The sequence below is a fragment of the Hemitrygon akajei genome, chromosome 3 (genome assembly GCF_048418815.1).
Source record: "Hemitrygon akajei chromosome 3, sHemAka1.3, whole genome shotgun sequence".
Taxonomy (NCBI): Eukaryota; Metazoa; Chordata; class Chondrichthyes; order Myliobatiformes; family Dasyatidae; genus Hemitrygon; species Hemitrygon akajei.
This window is the reverse complement of record NC_133126.1, coordinates 27,638,254-27,653,287: the sequence shown is the minus strand read 5'-3', so window position 1 is coordinate 27,653,287 and position 15,034 is coordinate 27,638,254. Positions and strand designations below refer to the sequence as shown.

Here is a 15,034-nt window from a genome sequence, read left to right as displayed (position 1 = left end):
CTCGTGAATCTTCTCTGAACCCTCTCCAATGTCAGTATATCCTTTCTAAAATAAGGAGCCCAAAACTGCACACAATACTCCAAGTGTGGACTCATGAGTGCCTTATAAAGCCTCAACATCACATCCCTGCTCTTACATTCTATACCTCTAGAAATGAATGCCAACATTGCATTCACCTTCTTCACCACCGACTCAACCTGGAGGTTAACCTTTAGGGTATCTTGCACAAGGATTGCCAAGTCCCTTTGTATCCTGCATTTGAATTATCTCCCCATCCATTTATTTATTCCACCAAAGTGCATGACCATACACTTTCCAACATTGTATTTCATTTGCCACTTCTTTGCCCATTCCCCTAAACTATCCAAGTCTCTTTGCGGGCTCTCTTTTCCTCAACACTACTCGCTCCTCCACCTATCTTCAGCAAATTTAGCCACAGATCCATTAATCCCCTAGTCCAAATTGACATAGATTTATTCCATCCTTTGCCTCGTTTTAGTCATCCTGTCAAGCAGCGCTGAAAGAGGCCCTTCGGCCCAACTAGTCCGTGCCGACCAAAATGCCCGAGCCAAGCTTTCGAGAGTGACCTGTTTTTAGTTCAGACTATTCAACGTCTGTAGCTTTTATTTTAGCTTTACTTAAAATAAAAGATGTGAGACCCATTAAAGTTATTTGTATGAAAAGTACTTGTTACTGTGGCCGAGGTTACACCTTTTGTAAAATCAGCGGGGTGACGAATAGGCAGGGCTGAGTTCGAACTGGGTCACTGACCAGAGGATTTCAGCGGGGGTGGGGAGGGGACGGGGACTTTCACTGAAATTCCGCACACCTTTCGCTCCCGTAGAAATACAGAAAATGCGAATAATCCTGTATAAGCAAAATAACGAATCATCGGGAGTGGGCTGCGTACTGTTTAAACATTGTTAGAAGTTCCGTTGTAATATAGTCCTTACAATCGTATTCAATAGCTCTCCTGTGTTCATGGAATTCCCAAAAATTCTTTATTTTGTCTCCGTCAGTGTTTGGGCTGTTAAACTTTGGAACACTGCGGTTTTGTGTCACGGTGAACATTGTGTCGGTTTCTGCAGTCGCGTCTTACATCTCGCTGGCGGTGTGTGTGCCCGCGTTCGACAGAGAACGAAACTGTGAGGGAGGGAGGGGGAGTGAGAGAGAGAGAAAGAGTGTGTGTGAGAGAGAGAGAAAGAGAGAGAGAGATTCCCTGCTGGAGCAGAGTGCCCCTGAGTTTTGTATTTATTCATGGGGCCGGGTATAAACTCGTATTTCGTTCAGTTCTGATTCGAAAATGACCATGCCTTTCCACTTTTAACCAAATCGCCGACTTCTCCGATTTAATCGTTTCGAACTGGCAAATCCAGCCAAACGCTGCCTGGCTCGGTGGTCTGGGGAGTTGCTCTCAGCCCGTTTCCGCCTTCAGGAAGAATCTCTTTGCCTGCTTCAGAAGGCACGGTTTTAGCGAACTATCGTCTGAGTATCCCGGAGCTACGTTGGACATCGCGGACACAGGGCAGCGGTCGGGGGTGAGCGCTGGTCTCTCGCGGGGCGAGGGGCGAGACATCGGCCTGCTCACTACCGCCTGTCCACTGCTGGGTAAGTACAAAATTCACGTTTTCTTTTGCATTCAGTCGATCGTTCGTGACTGACCTCACGCGCAAAAAGAAAGAAATCTACCCTGATCTCCAGCTGCCTTACAAAGATAAATTAACTTTTGTCAAAACAATCGAACTTTAGTGATGAACCTGTTATATCTCCTTCAGAAACAAAACTAATAAACAGTGAAAATATGCGCGTCTCTCTGTTAGAGTTACGTAAGTAAAATATTATGTGGTCTATTCCATTTTCCTTGCAATCAGTCGAAAAGCATATTGCTAAAAGTTACCTCGTAAACTATTCTCTCCCTCTCACTCTCTCTCCCTCTGTCCAACCCCCGGGCAACTCACCTCCCTCACCTCCACTTCCTCTGCAGGCCTGTCTAATCCCCTAAAATAAATTAACAATGTTTAAATATAATCAACGCTGTTTAAACCCCCATCTCCGTTTCAATCTCATGGAATAATCGGAATTTTCCATGTTGGGACACATGTGGAGCGTCCTTTGTATTATTCTAAAAAGCACAATTTTGCAAACAATGTAACTCCCCAAGAGCTAGTTAATTTTACCTGGTAAAGTGTTTTTTTTTCCAAACTGCTGCTAGCGTCTAAATTAGCCGGGTATTGCGTCTCAAGTACTGCAGTTAGAACCGGATTGCAACACATGCAACGCAGTTTTCCACTGGAGGAGTTGGTCAGATAACCAAATCTGCAGAAATGTTTTGAAACTCATTAACAGCGATTGAAGTCCAATACGCGGTCAATATGTTCGATTCCTTCCACTCACGCTTACTGTTAAAAATCGGGCTACACGCGGAATCTTGACCCCTTCTCAAACATCAAGCAATTTACTTGCTCGCGATTTCTGTTTGAGACCAGCCACGCAGTACCTAATTTGGAAATCCGCGTTGCCGCCTTTACAAAGTTCATTTACATCTGTGCAAACTGCGGTAACCCGGGACATGAGAGAAGGTAAACCCCGGGCAGACAAACTCTGGGGCTGAAGGACGGCGGTGAGTGAATATGACAGAGAAGCTCCCTCCAAATGACACACGCACACTCGCCGACTTATTTACTCTCTCACAGACACACATACACCAGACATCTCCAAACACAGGTTCTCTCACACACGCACAATTGGCCCCCCTCCCAAACACATGCACACCCGCCTCCTCTGAAACACATTAAAGATACAAACACTCACATATGCATACTTACCTCACTTTTCCCTCGCACACTCGTGTACACGCCTGCCTTCTCTTTCATATACACACTCGTACGTTTGGCTTCTCTGTCACAGACATATTCACGTATTCATTACCCCCTCTCTCTCTCCTTCACACACACACACACACACGTATACACGTTTTCGCTCATGCTGACCCTATCTCCAATGTACACGTACGCGTGCACTTTGCCTTTTCGCGCGCACACACAAACTCTTGCGCTCTCCCACACCTCTCCCCTCTCCCTCACCTCTCCCCCTCCCTCGCTCTCTCTCTCTGTCACACACACACACACACACACACACACACACACACACACACACACACACACACACACACACACACACACACACACACACACACACACACGTTCGCACTTTGACCGTTGTATTGTACCTCACTGGGTGGAATACTGATCCTGCGATGAGAATGGAGAATGCCTCTTTCTTAGTTTGGCTTTACCACACGTGGGATTGACTCGTTTTATTTTTAAACTGCGTATATGAACAAATGATCTCCTGTGTTTTTTTTTGAATGGATGTGCCGTATGGAGACTTGCCGTCTCCCTGTGCCCAGACAGGGATTCCACAGACCCTCGGGTGGGGAACACTTCACAGTCCGGCACTAAACGCCTCTCCTGTACTACGTTGGGCTTTGTCGATTATCTCCGTCTGTAATCAGGCCGGCGCGGAGCGGCGAAGGATAGGGACACACCACACCGAGTTTGTAAGTGGGTACACACACGTTTACACTAGTGTACGCGGGTACACGCTGGGATTTCTGTTTGAGCCTAAGGTGAGCGGGAGCATGCAGGAAGGTTCACATGACATCTCTCAAAGATTTGACAGAGATCTCTGTTTAGCTGTGTGTAAAGCAAAGGAGATGTGTAAAGTGGATGGATGCAGGGCATGCGCAGGCGGGGTGGAGTCAGGATAAAGCTCTTAGATCATCACATAGTGATGTTGAGAGCGGAACGATAGGAATTTGTGTCGGCAGAGAGATTAATGTAGTTAGGTGTTTAATTACTAGTAGGATGGGCCGAAGGGCCTGCTCTTTTGCTGAGTGAATCGGGGACAGGTGAGGGTGCGAATTCCTGTAAGGTCCAGACAGGCGATAGCGAGATACTTCTTACAGGATATCGCCCTACGCGGTTTAAGGCAATGCGGCACCCAGACACTGGGTTTAAAATTGTATATTGGGCGGAAGAGAGGGACGTGAGTAATCCCGAAAGTGTGAAATATAATCTGGGCCCAGTGTAACCATCTAAGCATCGTATAGAGCGTCAGTTAAAAGTCCCTACCTCAAGTTACAGGTTTTAACCAGTAAATATATATATATATATATTTGGATATTATATGCGTCAGCGCTGGGGATGTATGTGTTTGTGTATGAGTACACGCCCGTGAGTGAGTGAATGTGTTCGAGTTTGTGTGGATACAGTATAGTAAACCAGGTGTCTATAGTGTGTGCATGTGTTTGTGAGTGAGTAGTAGTGAGCACGGTGTATGTGTGAGAGAGAGCAGCTGTGTGTGTGTGTGTGTGTGTGTGTGTGTGTATGTGTGTGTGTGAGTGTGTGTGTGTGTGTGTGTGTGTGTGTGTGTGTATGTGTGTGTGTGAGTGTGTGTGTGTGTGTGTGTGTGTGTGTATGTGTGTGTGTGTGTGTGTGTGAGTGTGTGTGTGTGTGTGTGTGTGTGTGTGTGTGTGTGTATGTGTGTGAGTAGTGCTGTGCACAATGCGTGCGGGAGGTAGTGCCCGTAGTGTGTGTTTGATGGTGATTAGTAGTGTGCAGCGTGTGGTAGTATGTGTGTACAGTTCGTGCGTGTTCGTGAGTGAGATGTAGTGAGCACAATGCGTAAGTGAGTGGCAACGTGAGCAACGTGTTAGTAGTGTGCACTTTGTGTGCACGCGCGCGTGTGGATAATTCCGTGTGTCAATGTGATTGAAATCAAAGAGCAGACAAAAGTACAAATTAATTTAATCTGTCCGCTTCGACAGTTTCGCCGTGTCCTGCTCTGAATTCCCCATTTTCCCGTCAGGATTCCCGTCGAGTTCTGTTCTACCTGTGGGACGCACACCCGCCGAGCTTGACAAGCACCAGGTCAAGTTTGACAAGGCTGCGCTCCAAGAACCTGAACTCAAATGGGAATATAAAAGTAGACTTGTAAACTGATGTGACGCGCACATCGCGGTGTGACTCCGCGCGTGGACGACCTCAGGAATGTGGGTTCGTGTAAACGAGACAAGACGTGAAACAGACACTTTTCACGCGTAACGGTCCGCTTGCATTTTCGATAGGTGGTCGCCGCTGCAGAAAGGGAAAGGGAAGATCCCACAACTGCAGTGTAGTGCGGAGCAGGCTTCTCGGTCCAATTCGGCCATGCTGAGCAAGGTGCCTCCCTGCGCTCGGTTCCTATCCCATCAAACCTTTCCCATCCGTGCACCCGTCCAAGTGTCTGGTTAAGGAACAAGATGAAGGATTGGCTCGGGAGATAAGGAGAAAGCCTCACGGGCTTGCGTTTTACATTAACTATCGAAAGTGCGCGAACAAAATGTCTGTTTAAACAGGTATATTTTGGGGAATTAACACTGTCAAAGGATTTGGGGAAAGTGCGGAGAAGTGGAGCTAGTGTAACTGTGTGGTAGAATGGATTGGAAGGGCCGTATTAGCCGACTCCCGCTTTTGTTTCTTTGCTCGGTCCGTCGACATTAGGAGTGATGGCGTGCGGATGAAGGATGGACTGAACGGATTCGTGCGAGAACCTGGCTGCATCCGAGTGTCCGACCGGGCGTGAATGCGCCACTTCAAACCGTTCCTGCGTTGTTTCTTATGATCACAATCAGGCGTGCGGGACTGTGAGCTCTGTTTGCACGCGTGAATTAGCGAAGCGTGTGTTATTATCGCCATAAACTGGGATGTATGAATATACGTGTGGAACAGATAGGAAGTGCTGGAGGAACCCCGCGGTTCAGGCAGCACCTGTGGAGGGGAATACACTGAGATCCACGCCTGTACGCGCTTGCTGTTTGATCGCTGAGTGTTGAAGGACCCTATTGTGAATAGGTGTGAGGCAAACCACAAAAGATTCTGCAGATGCTGTAAATTCAGAGTAACGCCGACAAAATGCTGGAGTGACTCAGCAGGTCAGGCCGCGTCTATGAAGGGGAATAAACAGTCGACATTTCGGGCGTCGATCAGAGCCCGAAACGTCGACTATTTCTTCCCCTTCATAGATGCTGCCTGACCTGCTGAGTCACTCCAGCATTTTGTCGGTGTGTGTGTGTGTGTGTGTGTGTGTTAATATGAATGACTCTGTATCGTCTGTTTAATGTGTTCACTGAAGTGATTGCTGGGGAGAGAGGCGCTTTGAACAAACAGAGAATCCATGTGCAGGCAGAACGAAACTCGTTTAATTGGATATCATTACCTTAATTAGCACGGCACGACGTTGTGGGCCGAAGGGCCTGTCCATCATATCGGTTCGCAGAGAGTTTTTCTTTCCTCCAGTCCTTTAGTAGATCCATTGGATCCTGGGGAGGGATTATTGGGGTCATTTGCTCGTGGTTTGTAAAACAGTGTGAAACCCGTTTCCTGAATATAAAACACAAGTGAATGATCCGTTAATGTTTCCCACATGGGTGACTCTGGTAATAGTTTCTGCGGTCGATGGGCGGAATCTCGACGAGAAACTCGGAATACTTTAACCCATGTCTGTTATGGAATTATAATGCGAATTTTTAAATTCACGATGATAAATTCAAAGTTCAACGTAAATTGTCACCACATACTACCCTGAAATTCATTTTCTTGCGGGCATACGCAGCAGATACAAAGCAACACAACAGAATCAATGAAAAACTATTTGCGAATAAAGACGGACAAACGACCAATGTGCAAAAGAAGATTAACTGCACAAAATGATAATAATAATGTAATAAATCACGTTGAGAACATGAGTCACAGGTTGCGGAATCAGTTCAGCGTTGAGGGAGGTGAGGTGCAGTTATTCCTGAGGAGTCAAACCTTCGCGTAAACTCAGGTTGTGTTAAATGCCGCTTTTCTCGGCGATGAACTGTGGAGACTCTTGTTTATTTGCTATCAGGCACAGAAGAGACTGTAGACTCTGGTCTCTGCAGCAAATATATACTCTAATCTGCTGGAGGAAGACAAAACTTCAACCAACACCTCCTCCCCACGGATGCTGCTTGACCTGACTTCCTATAACCGTCTGTTGATTTTTGCTATTAATGATTGTAAATAAAATATTTTTATTGTCTTCAGTGTTTAACTTCAAATGGCTGGGGTTGCCTCATTTAGCGCTGAGGCTGTGTAAATTCTTAGACTCTCCATAGACCCCTTTCAGCAACCACTCCTCGCCGAAATAATTTCGGTTATGTTCGTCAAATTATCCTTTTTAATTCTTTTTATAATAAAATATACTTCCACCTTTTACTTTGATATCCACGGTTATAAAAGGTTGATTTCATTTCTATTTAATGAATTCCTTTCTCGGATTTATCGCCTGATTTAAGGCGTTTATTTTTCTTCTCCGGTATAATAATGCTTTCACGAATTAAACGCAATATAAAACAATTTTAGATTTAACTTCGCGGCGGCGAGTGTTTCTCCGCGTTTGCGGCATTTGAACGGAGTTAGAGCGTTAAAGTTATCCGTGGAATTCTGCACAGAAACGGCCGGGGAAAGGCGGTTTCCTGGCGGGGAGGTTGCGGCCGAACCAGCGGAGGAATGGAGGGCCGGGCATACAGGTGGGCAGGAGAAAGGGTCGATGGATAAAGAGGTAATGGAAGACACAGATGGTGGGGGGGGGGGGGGGAGTTGCAGTTAGATAGATGATGAGTAATAGAAAGACTGAAAAATAGGATAAAACGTTAAATAATTGGATAGCGAAACGATGAAACGATGGATAAATAAATAACGAGAAATAGATAACATAATATATAGACAGATAAATAGCGGTAATAACCTGATTCTGATATAAATATTCTGATAGCAAGAGATGGATGGAGTAGATAGAAAGGCAGATGGATAAAGTGATAGATAGGCAGATAGGGAGAGAGAGAGGGAGTGAGAGAGAGCGTGTAGATAGACAGGGAAAGAGATGAAGAGGAGAGATGGAGACAGGCAGACAAAGGGAGACGGGAGAATGGATAGAGAAATAGACTGAGCGAGAGGCAGACGGAGGGAAAGCGAAAGGCTGAAGGAATTCAGACAGGTAAGCAGATAGATGGAGGGAGAATGACAATCGCTCAAGTCGAGTTCATTGCCATGTGTACAATTACGGTGAGATGCAGGTACAATGGAAAAACTTGCAACAGCGTTCAAGGCACATTGAGAACGCACAGATAATTTATAGATAGATATATCAGTATGCAAGTGGACAAAGAACGATTGACGTGCGGAAATAAATGTGCCTGTAATTAGGTAAATATATGTTATTATAAGGCAGCTAGCTATTTACAGTTATCTATGATTAAAATCCACTTACCTATACTATAAACAAATACAATTTAAAATGTATTTGTTTATGATGTAGGTGTGGATCTTGTAGATAAATCCCGTTGAGGCGATGAATAGACAATCGAATAGCGGGGCTCTCTGGTGGGGAGAGGGGTGTAAAACGGGTTTGTACTTTTGTACAGCAAAGTATTACGTTTTCTTGCAAAACTCCGAACAAACCCTCACTGTAAGACTCAAGATCAATCGAATAATTAAAACAATCTTAAAATATAATAGAAAAACTGCCACTGTCTAATGAACACGTTGTCACTGGCGCTAGACCATTTGCTAAATCCGTGCTCACAAACATTGAAAGAGTTTCAAGTTAAGGCCTCTGAGTTGTCTTTGGGTTTGCGGAGAGAGATGGCGGGGGTGGGGGGGAAGAAGATTTATGATTGAAGGGGATTTAAAGAAGTTGGGGCTTCGAATGGGGAGTGTTTGTAAACCGGTTTATGCCACTAATCGGATTAATCGTTGTAATTAGCTGCTGGCGGGGAGGGGCCGCTGGTGAAGGCACTGGGGGTTGCTTTAAATCCCGATTACAAAGCCTTTTAACGCTTAATCGGGAGGTGCAAACATCGTAGTTAATTTCTTTAATCCGGGGAGCAGAGGATCCTGGAGAGAGAGAGAGAAGGGGAGAGATTAAAAAAAAAGGAAGGGGGTATTAAAACCAGAGAAATCTTGTTTTCCCTTCCAATTACATAAGCAACGGGTTAAAAAAATCCATGACGTGGATTATGTGCATATAAAGCCCCGTGAACACCCTTTCAGTAGGAGTAGTGATAAAGAGTCCCAGCTTCCTGCCACAATCTGAATTTGTTTGCCAAGTTGTTGAATCGTGTAGTAGAGTATGTATATAACCGTATTTTTGGGAAGTTGATTTAACTCTTGGTTTACTCACAAGGACGGAATTCTTTGGTCCTCCATTGGATGTTGGTGATGCCGGCGGAGATGTTCAGCATCGATAGTATTTTATCAGGAGGCAGGTCTCACTGTAAGGACTCGACGGGGCTCCACACCGCTCCGCTGCCCGCGTACCCTGGCATCACCGGGGACACGGTCTGTGCCAGTACGGAGTACCTGGGGCTCTATACTCCGGCCGTCGCCCCTCCGCCTCCGCCTCCTCCTCCGCCAGCGCCGACCCCTCAACATCCCAGCCTGGCAGTCGGGGGTTCGAGGATGGCTTACAATTATTACTACGTCCCGGGCACGACCAGGGTGTCGTGCTGCAGCACCGTGCCCAGTTGCCAGCCGCTGAACACTCAACACTGCTCCTGTCTGCCGCCAGGTAAACTCACTCGCTGACTTTGTATGATGTTCAGGCGGAGGGAGACTCGCTTTACGCGCGCTTTCAGCCTACTTTCTCGGAAGGTTAAGCGCGGGACTGGGGCGTTTTTGTTGTAAACGTGTCAGGAAATTGACTTGTCAAAACCCAAGATTTGTCTGGATAGAAAGCATTCGAAAGCTTTTCATTGTGTCTCGGTACATAGAACAGTATGTTGTGCCGACTATGAACCCATTCCACAGCCAGACTCTCCTATATAACCCCAATGTCCAATGTCAATGCCAATGTCCAAGTTCCTATACTATCAGCCCTCCCAGGCATCGCGTGCCGTGCACCCACTATTCTCTGTGCAAACAAAAACTACCCCCACGTTCCCCTAAACTTTCCTCCACTCACCTTAAACAGATAGTATTGGCAATCATCATAATGTGACAATAATAACGAGAAATATTCACACGTCACAGGCCAGAAATCACCGAGCTCTGTTTGGGGTTGAGAGAATTCTAAACTACGGACCATCATCAGATCTGCGGATCAGATTTCCGAACGGTCCATGAAATATTTGGCTATATTTCTGCACTCTTCATTTATTTTTAAAATTTCTTATTGTAGGATAGTTGGAATATTTTTTTACGCCTGCCGCAAGACAACATACTTCACGGCATATGTCAGCGACAGAAAACCCGATTCTGAAATTTTAATGTGTATTTGGATCGATTTAAAATGGATGTTCATTTTTAGTATTTCGATGTTTTTCGATACGTCTCCCATCAAAATACTAAACGTGTTTGTGCATGTATCAATGGTGTCAGCTTCCGATAACGTGAAATTAAAAACAAACAGAAAGTGGTGGGTACAGATCTGCCTGAACCAACAATGGTTAATGTTACAGGTCGAACCCTCTCTTTGTTTCCAGAGTAATAGTATAAACGTTTGCCCTTACGCAGCGCGGTGTTCATTTAGCTGTCCAATGTGAAAGGTAAAATTCTGGTTGGTTTCCATTCTCTGTTGAGCTATGAACATGAGAAATATTTATCGATTGATCCACGAAACGCCAAACCGGCGCGCTCTCCGACCCTAAATCATAAACACCAGATGCTGGAAATCTTGAGCAACACGCGGACAAAGTGCTGGAGGAACTCAGCAAACCAGGCAGCATCTATGGAGGGGCATAAACAGCTAAAACTCAAGGTTCAGATTTATTTATCACGTGTACGTCGAAACATAGAGCGAAGTGCGCCAAGGATCCCCGAGTTTGTGGATAAATGCAAGCAGGCTTTTTTCCGCCGAGGGTGGGTGAGACTAGAACTAGAAGTCATGGGTTAAGGGTGAAAGGTGAAATATTTAAGGGGAACATAAGGGGGAACTTCTTAACTCAGAGGGAGGTGTGAGTGTGGAACGAATTTCCCGCGGAAGTGGGGAACGCGGGCTCGATTTCAACATTTAAGAGAAATTAGGATAGGTATGTAGATGGGAGGGATATGGAGGGCTGTGATCCGGATGCAGATCGATTGGATTATTCAGATTAATAGTTCGGTATGGACTAAATAGGCCAAGGGGGCTGTTTCGATGCTGTACTATTCTATCCACAAGTATAGCCACACACAGGATTTTTGACCAAAACGTACAATGTTTATTCCCCTCCGTAGCTACCGCCTGACTGGCTGAGTTCCTCCAACACTTCGTGTGTGAGGTATTTTTGCCCAACGGTGTCGAGGGGCTCCCCCGGCCCCGGGATGAGGGTCGAGAGCTGACCAAATGCGGGTCGCCGAGAGAGGTTAGATTATAATGGATACCCATGACAATTTCCTGACGTTTAAGACTTGGGAGACAATATTGAATTTAAGGAGGGAGGGGGGAGAATTAATTAACACGGCGAGAATTAGTTGGAATTAGAAATAAACATAATTAAACGAATGTGATTGTGGTTGCTGGTTTAACCCATTAGTTTGGGTTTTAAATAAGACCTCACATTGGGCAGGGTAATCCCGTCTGAGTAGGTGAGAACACAGTGAAACTCCAGGAGGTTGTCAGACAAGTTTTGTCTCAGTTCGAGACCAATTTATATAGCGCAACAGAGCAAACATTACCCGCGAACACTCCATCAGCGAAGATCAATACACGAGGCAAAATTAAACGTGAAAGACAGCAGTAGGAATCTGTTGACCAAGGGCGATCAGCGCCGTGTGTGAGAGCAACGTGGATATTGAAAACCTGCAGAAGAGGAAATTTAAAACAAACTCGGCATGTGATATATAAAGACACAACACACAAACTACAGCCAGGTAACATAAAAGCAACGCGTGAAAGTGTTAACGACTACATTACAACGGCTGTGGGGGGGAAAAACGCAATTTGCAGGCAGATAAAGGGGATCCTGTAATATAGTTAAATCAACATCAGGATCAGTAACACTCACGCACAGACAGTGCAAAAAGCGAGTAACAGTTCTTGTGTTCATTGCCCGTTCAGAAATCTGATGGCGGAGGGAAAGAAGCTCTTTTTAACGCGTTGAGTGTGTGCCACCAGGCCCCTGTACCTCCTCCCTCCCTGTAATAGTTAAATCAGAATCGGGTTTACTGTCACTGAAATACATATCGTGAAACTTGTTACTTTTGTGGCAGCGGTGCTGAGCAGCATATAAACATACTGTAATTCATAATTACAGAAAACGAACGCTATATAGTGCAAAAGAGAAGTAGTGATGTAGTGTTGAGGGGTTGATGGACCATTGAGAAATCTTATGGCAGAGGGGAAGAAATTGGCCATAAAACATTGATCCTTTACCTTCTCCCCGAGAAGCGGGCATGTAATCACACTTCAGAATGAGTTAGAATTAGAGACAGATATCACGAAACGAACGTGAGTGTTGTTGCTGGTATGTCTCATTAGTTCTCGCAATTCTCGGAAGAGAACCAGATAAATCAAATTGTAATTTACAGTGTGCGGTTGAAAAATAACTGAATTTAACCTGAAGTAGCAAATTGATTTGGTAGAATTCTTAAATCTGCAATGGGGTTGTAATGAGGCCTGGATAGATTAAGTGAGGGGGAGCTAATGGTTTCTAACCCAGGCCACTGGAAGAGGTGAGTGAGGAGAATGCGGAGGGTCCGAATCTTTCAAAACCCTATTGATTTGAGAATCGCCCCGTTGAGTTGGAAATATTTCTAATGTCGTCGCTTTTTTTTAAAAAAAGAAAAATGACCCGACAGAGCGTTTGAATAAATATCAACCGATCGAGGAGATTTTGTTAAGGATGAACATAAATTAATTCAGATAGCGTTTATTGTCATCTGCACAAGTACGTGTGTACACAGGTGCGATGGAAAACTTACTTGCGGCAGCGTCACAAGCACAGAGCATCAGAGACACAACGCTCACAAGAAAAACATAAAAAATTATACAAATAATGCTCTGTACGGTTTTGGTCTCCCTACTATAGAAAGGACGTGGTTAAATCGGAAAGAGTACACTTACAGGAAAGTTACTATGAATAAAGGGCCTGAGTTACAGGGAAAGGTTGGCCAGGCTGGGACGCAAAGCTAAGTTGGACAGTCTTTTCCCCTGGGTAGTGGAGTCCAAAACTAGGGGGCGTTGATTTAGGCCGATAGGGGAAAGATTTAAAAGGGATCTGAAGGGCAATTTTCTCACGCAGAGGGTGGTGGGTGTTGGAACAAGCTGCCAGACTAAGTGGTTGAGGCAAGTATGATGGTATCATTTAAGAGGCACGTGGAGGGGTATGGGCTGAACACAAGAAACTGGAACTACAGTGTGGTCAGCATGGACTGGTTGGGCTGAAGGGCCTGTACCCATGCTGTATTACTCTATGACTCTAAAGAGCACAATTAGAACAACAATACTAAGTCAATTGCAGTGCAAAGTGGTCACAGTGTAGCTATAACAAGGCAGTGATTAGAGATGTGGAGATTGCTTCAAGAACCAGATGGTAGAAGGAAAGTAGATGCAGATGCCAGAAATCTGAAACAAAATCAGAAAGTACTGAAGATAGTCAGCAGGCCAGGCAGCATCCGAGGAGGGAAAATGGTTAACAGGATCGATGATCTGTCATAAAATCATAAAACCATAAGACATGGAGCAGAATTAGGCCAATCGAGTCTGCTCCAGCATCTGATCACAGCTGATTTACTTTTCCTTTCAATACCATTGTCCCCATAACTTCGATGCCCTTACTAATCAGGACCCTACCAACCTCCACTTTAAATGTACCCATGACCCAGCCTGCACAGCCATCTATGGCAAAGAGTTCCATAGGTTTCAATGAGATCCCCCACCCCCAATCTTCTAAACGCCAGTGAATACAGCCTCCTAGAGGCATTAATGCTTCCCATGTATTAACTCTTTCATTCCAGGGATTATCCTCATAAACCTTCTCTTGAACCTCTCCAATGCCAGCAGAAGCTTTTATAGATATGCAACCCGAAACTGCTCACACTACTCCGAATACAGTCTGAACAATGCCCGATAAAACCTCAGCATTGCACCCTCTCCTTTATATTCTCATCCTCTCGAAATGATTGTTAGCATTGCATTTCCCTTCCTCATTACCAACTCAACCGGCAAGTTAACCTTTAGGGAATTCTGCACTAGGACTCCCAAGACCCTTTGCACTTCCAATTTCTGAATTTGCTTCCCATTTAGAAAATAGTCTACGCTTTAATTCCTTCCAGCAAAATGCATGACCATACAATTACGGATACTGTATTCCATCTGCCGCCATTTTGCTCATTCTCCGAATCTGCCCACATCCTCCTGTGGACTCCCTGCTCAACACTAACTGCCCCACCGCCTACCTTTGTATCATCTATATAGTTAGCTACAAAGCCATCAATTCTGTCATCCAAATCATTAACATATAATGTGAAAAATAGTGGGCCCAATGCTTTAAATCTGGTTGACTGCTTAGATAAGATGATTGATGAGCAGAACGATGCCTGATTTGAAACACAGGAGATTCTGCAGATGCTGGAAATCCAGAGTGACACACACAAGATGCTGGAGGAACTCAGAAAGTCAGGCAGCATCTATGGAATGGAATAAACGGTTAGTGTTTCAGGCCAAGGATGCTTCACGAGGGGTGGAGAGAAAGGGGTGGAAAGCTAGAATAAGATGGTGGGCTAAAGGGAAGGAGTTCAAGCTAGAGGGTCACAGATGAGGAGAAGGCGGGTGGATGAAGGGGAAAGGGGATGAAGTGAGAAGTTGGGAGCCAATAGATGGAAGAAAGGGCTGAAAAAGAAAGAATCTGATAGGAGAGGAGAGTGGACCACAGGAGGAGGAGGGGCACCAGGGGAAGGTGATGGGTAGGTGAGGAGAAGAGAAGAGGTAAGAGGGGAGCCAGAGTGGGGAGAGGAAGAGGGAAGTGGGAGTGGGATAATTCTCCCTC

At 45.3% G+C, this 15,034-nt stretch overlaps 1 protein-coding gene across 2 annotated transcripts in view; it reads left to right on the top strand.

The window, feature by feature from the left end:
* Nucleotides 1-858: 858 nt before the first annotated feature.
* The window catches only part of gsc (goosecoid), a 38,252-nt gene continuing 24,076 nt past the window's right edge, over nucleotides 859-15,034 (top strand). The window contains exons 1-2 of one of the 2 annotated variants that reach the window (XM_073039416.1): nucleotides 859-1,608; nucleotides 9,253-9,636. In XM_073039416.1, coding sequence (XP_072895517.1) covers nucleotides 9,279-9,636 — 358 coding nt within the window. In that variant the 5' untranslated portion in view covers nucleotides 859-1,608; nucleotides 9,253-9,278. Of the gene's footprint in view, nucleotides 1,609-9,132; nucleotides 9,637-15,034 lie in introns of those variants that run through there. The other variant, XM_073039415.1, reaches the window with a different exon arrangement.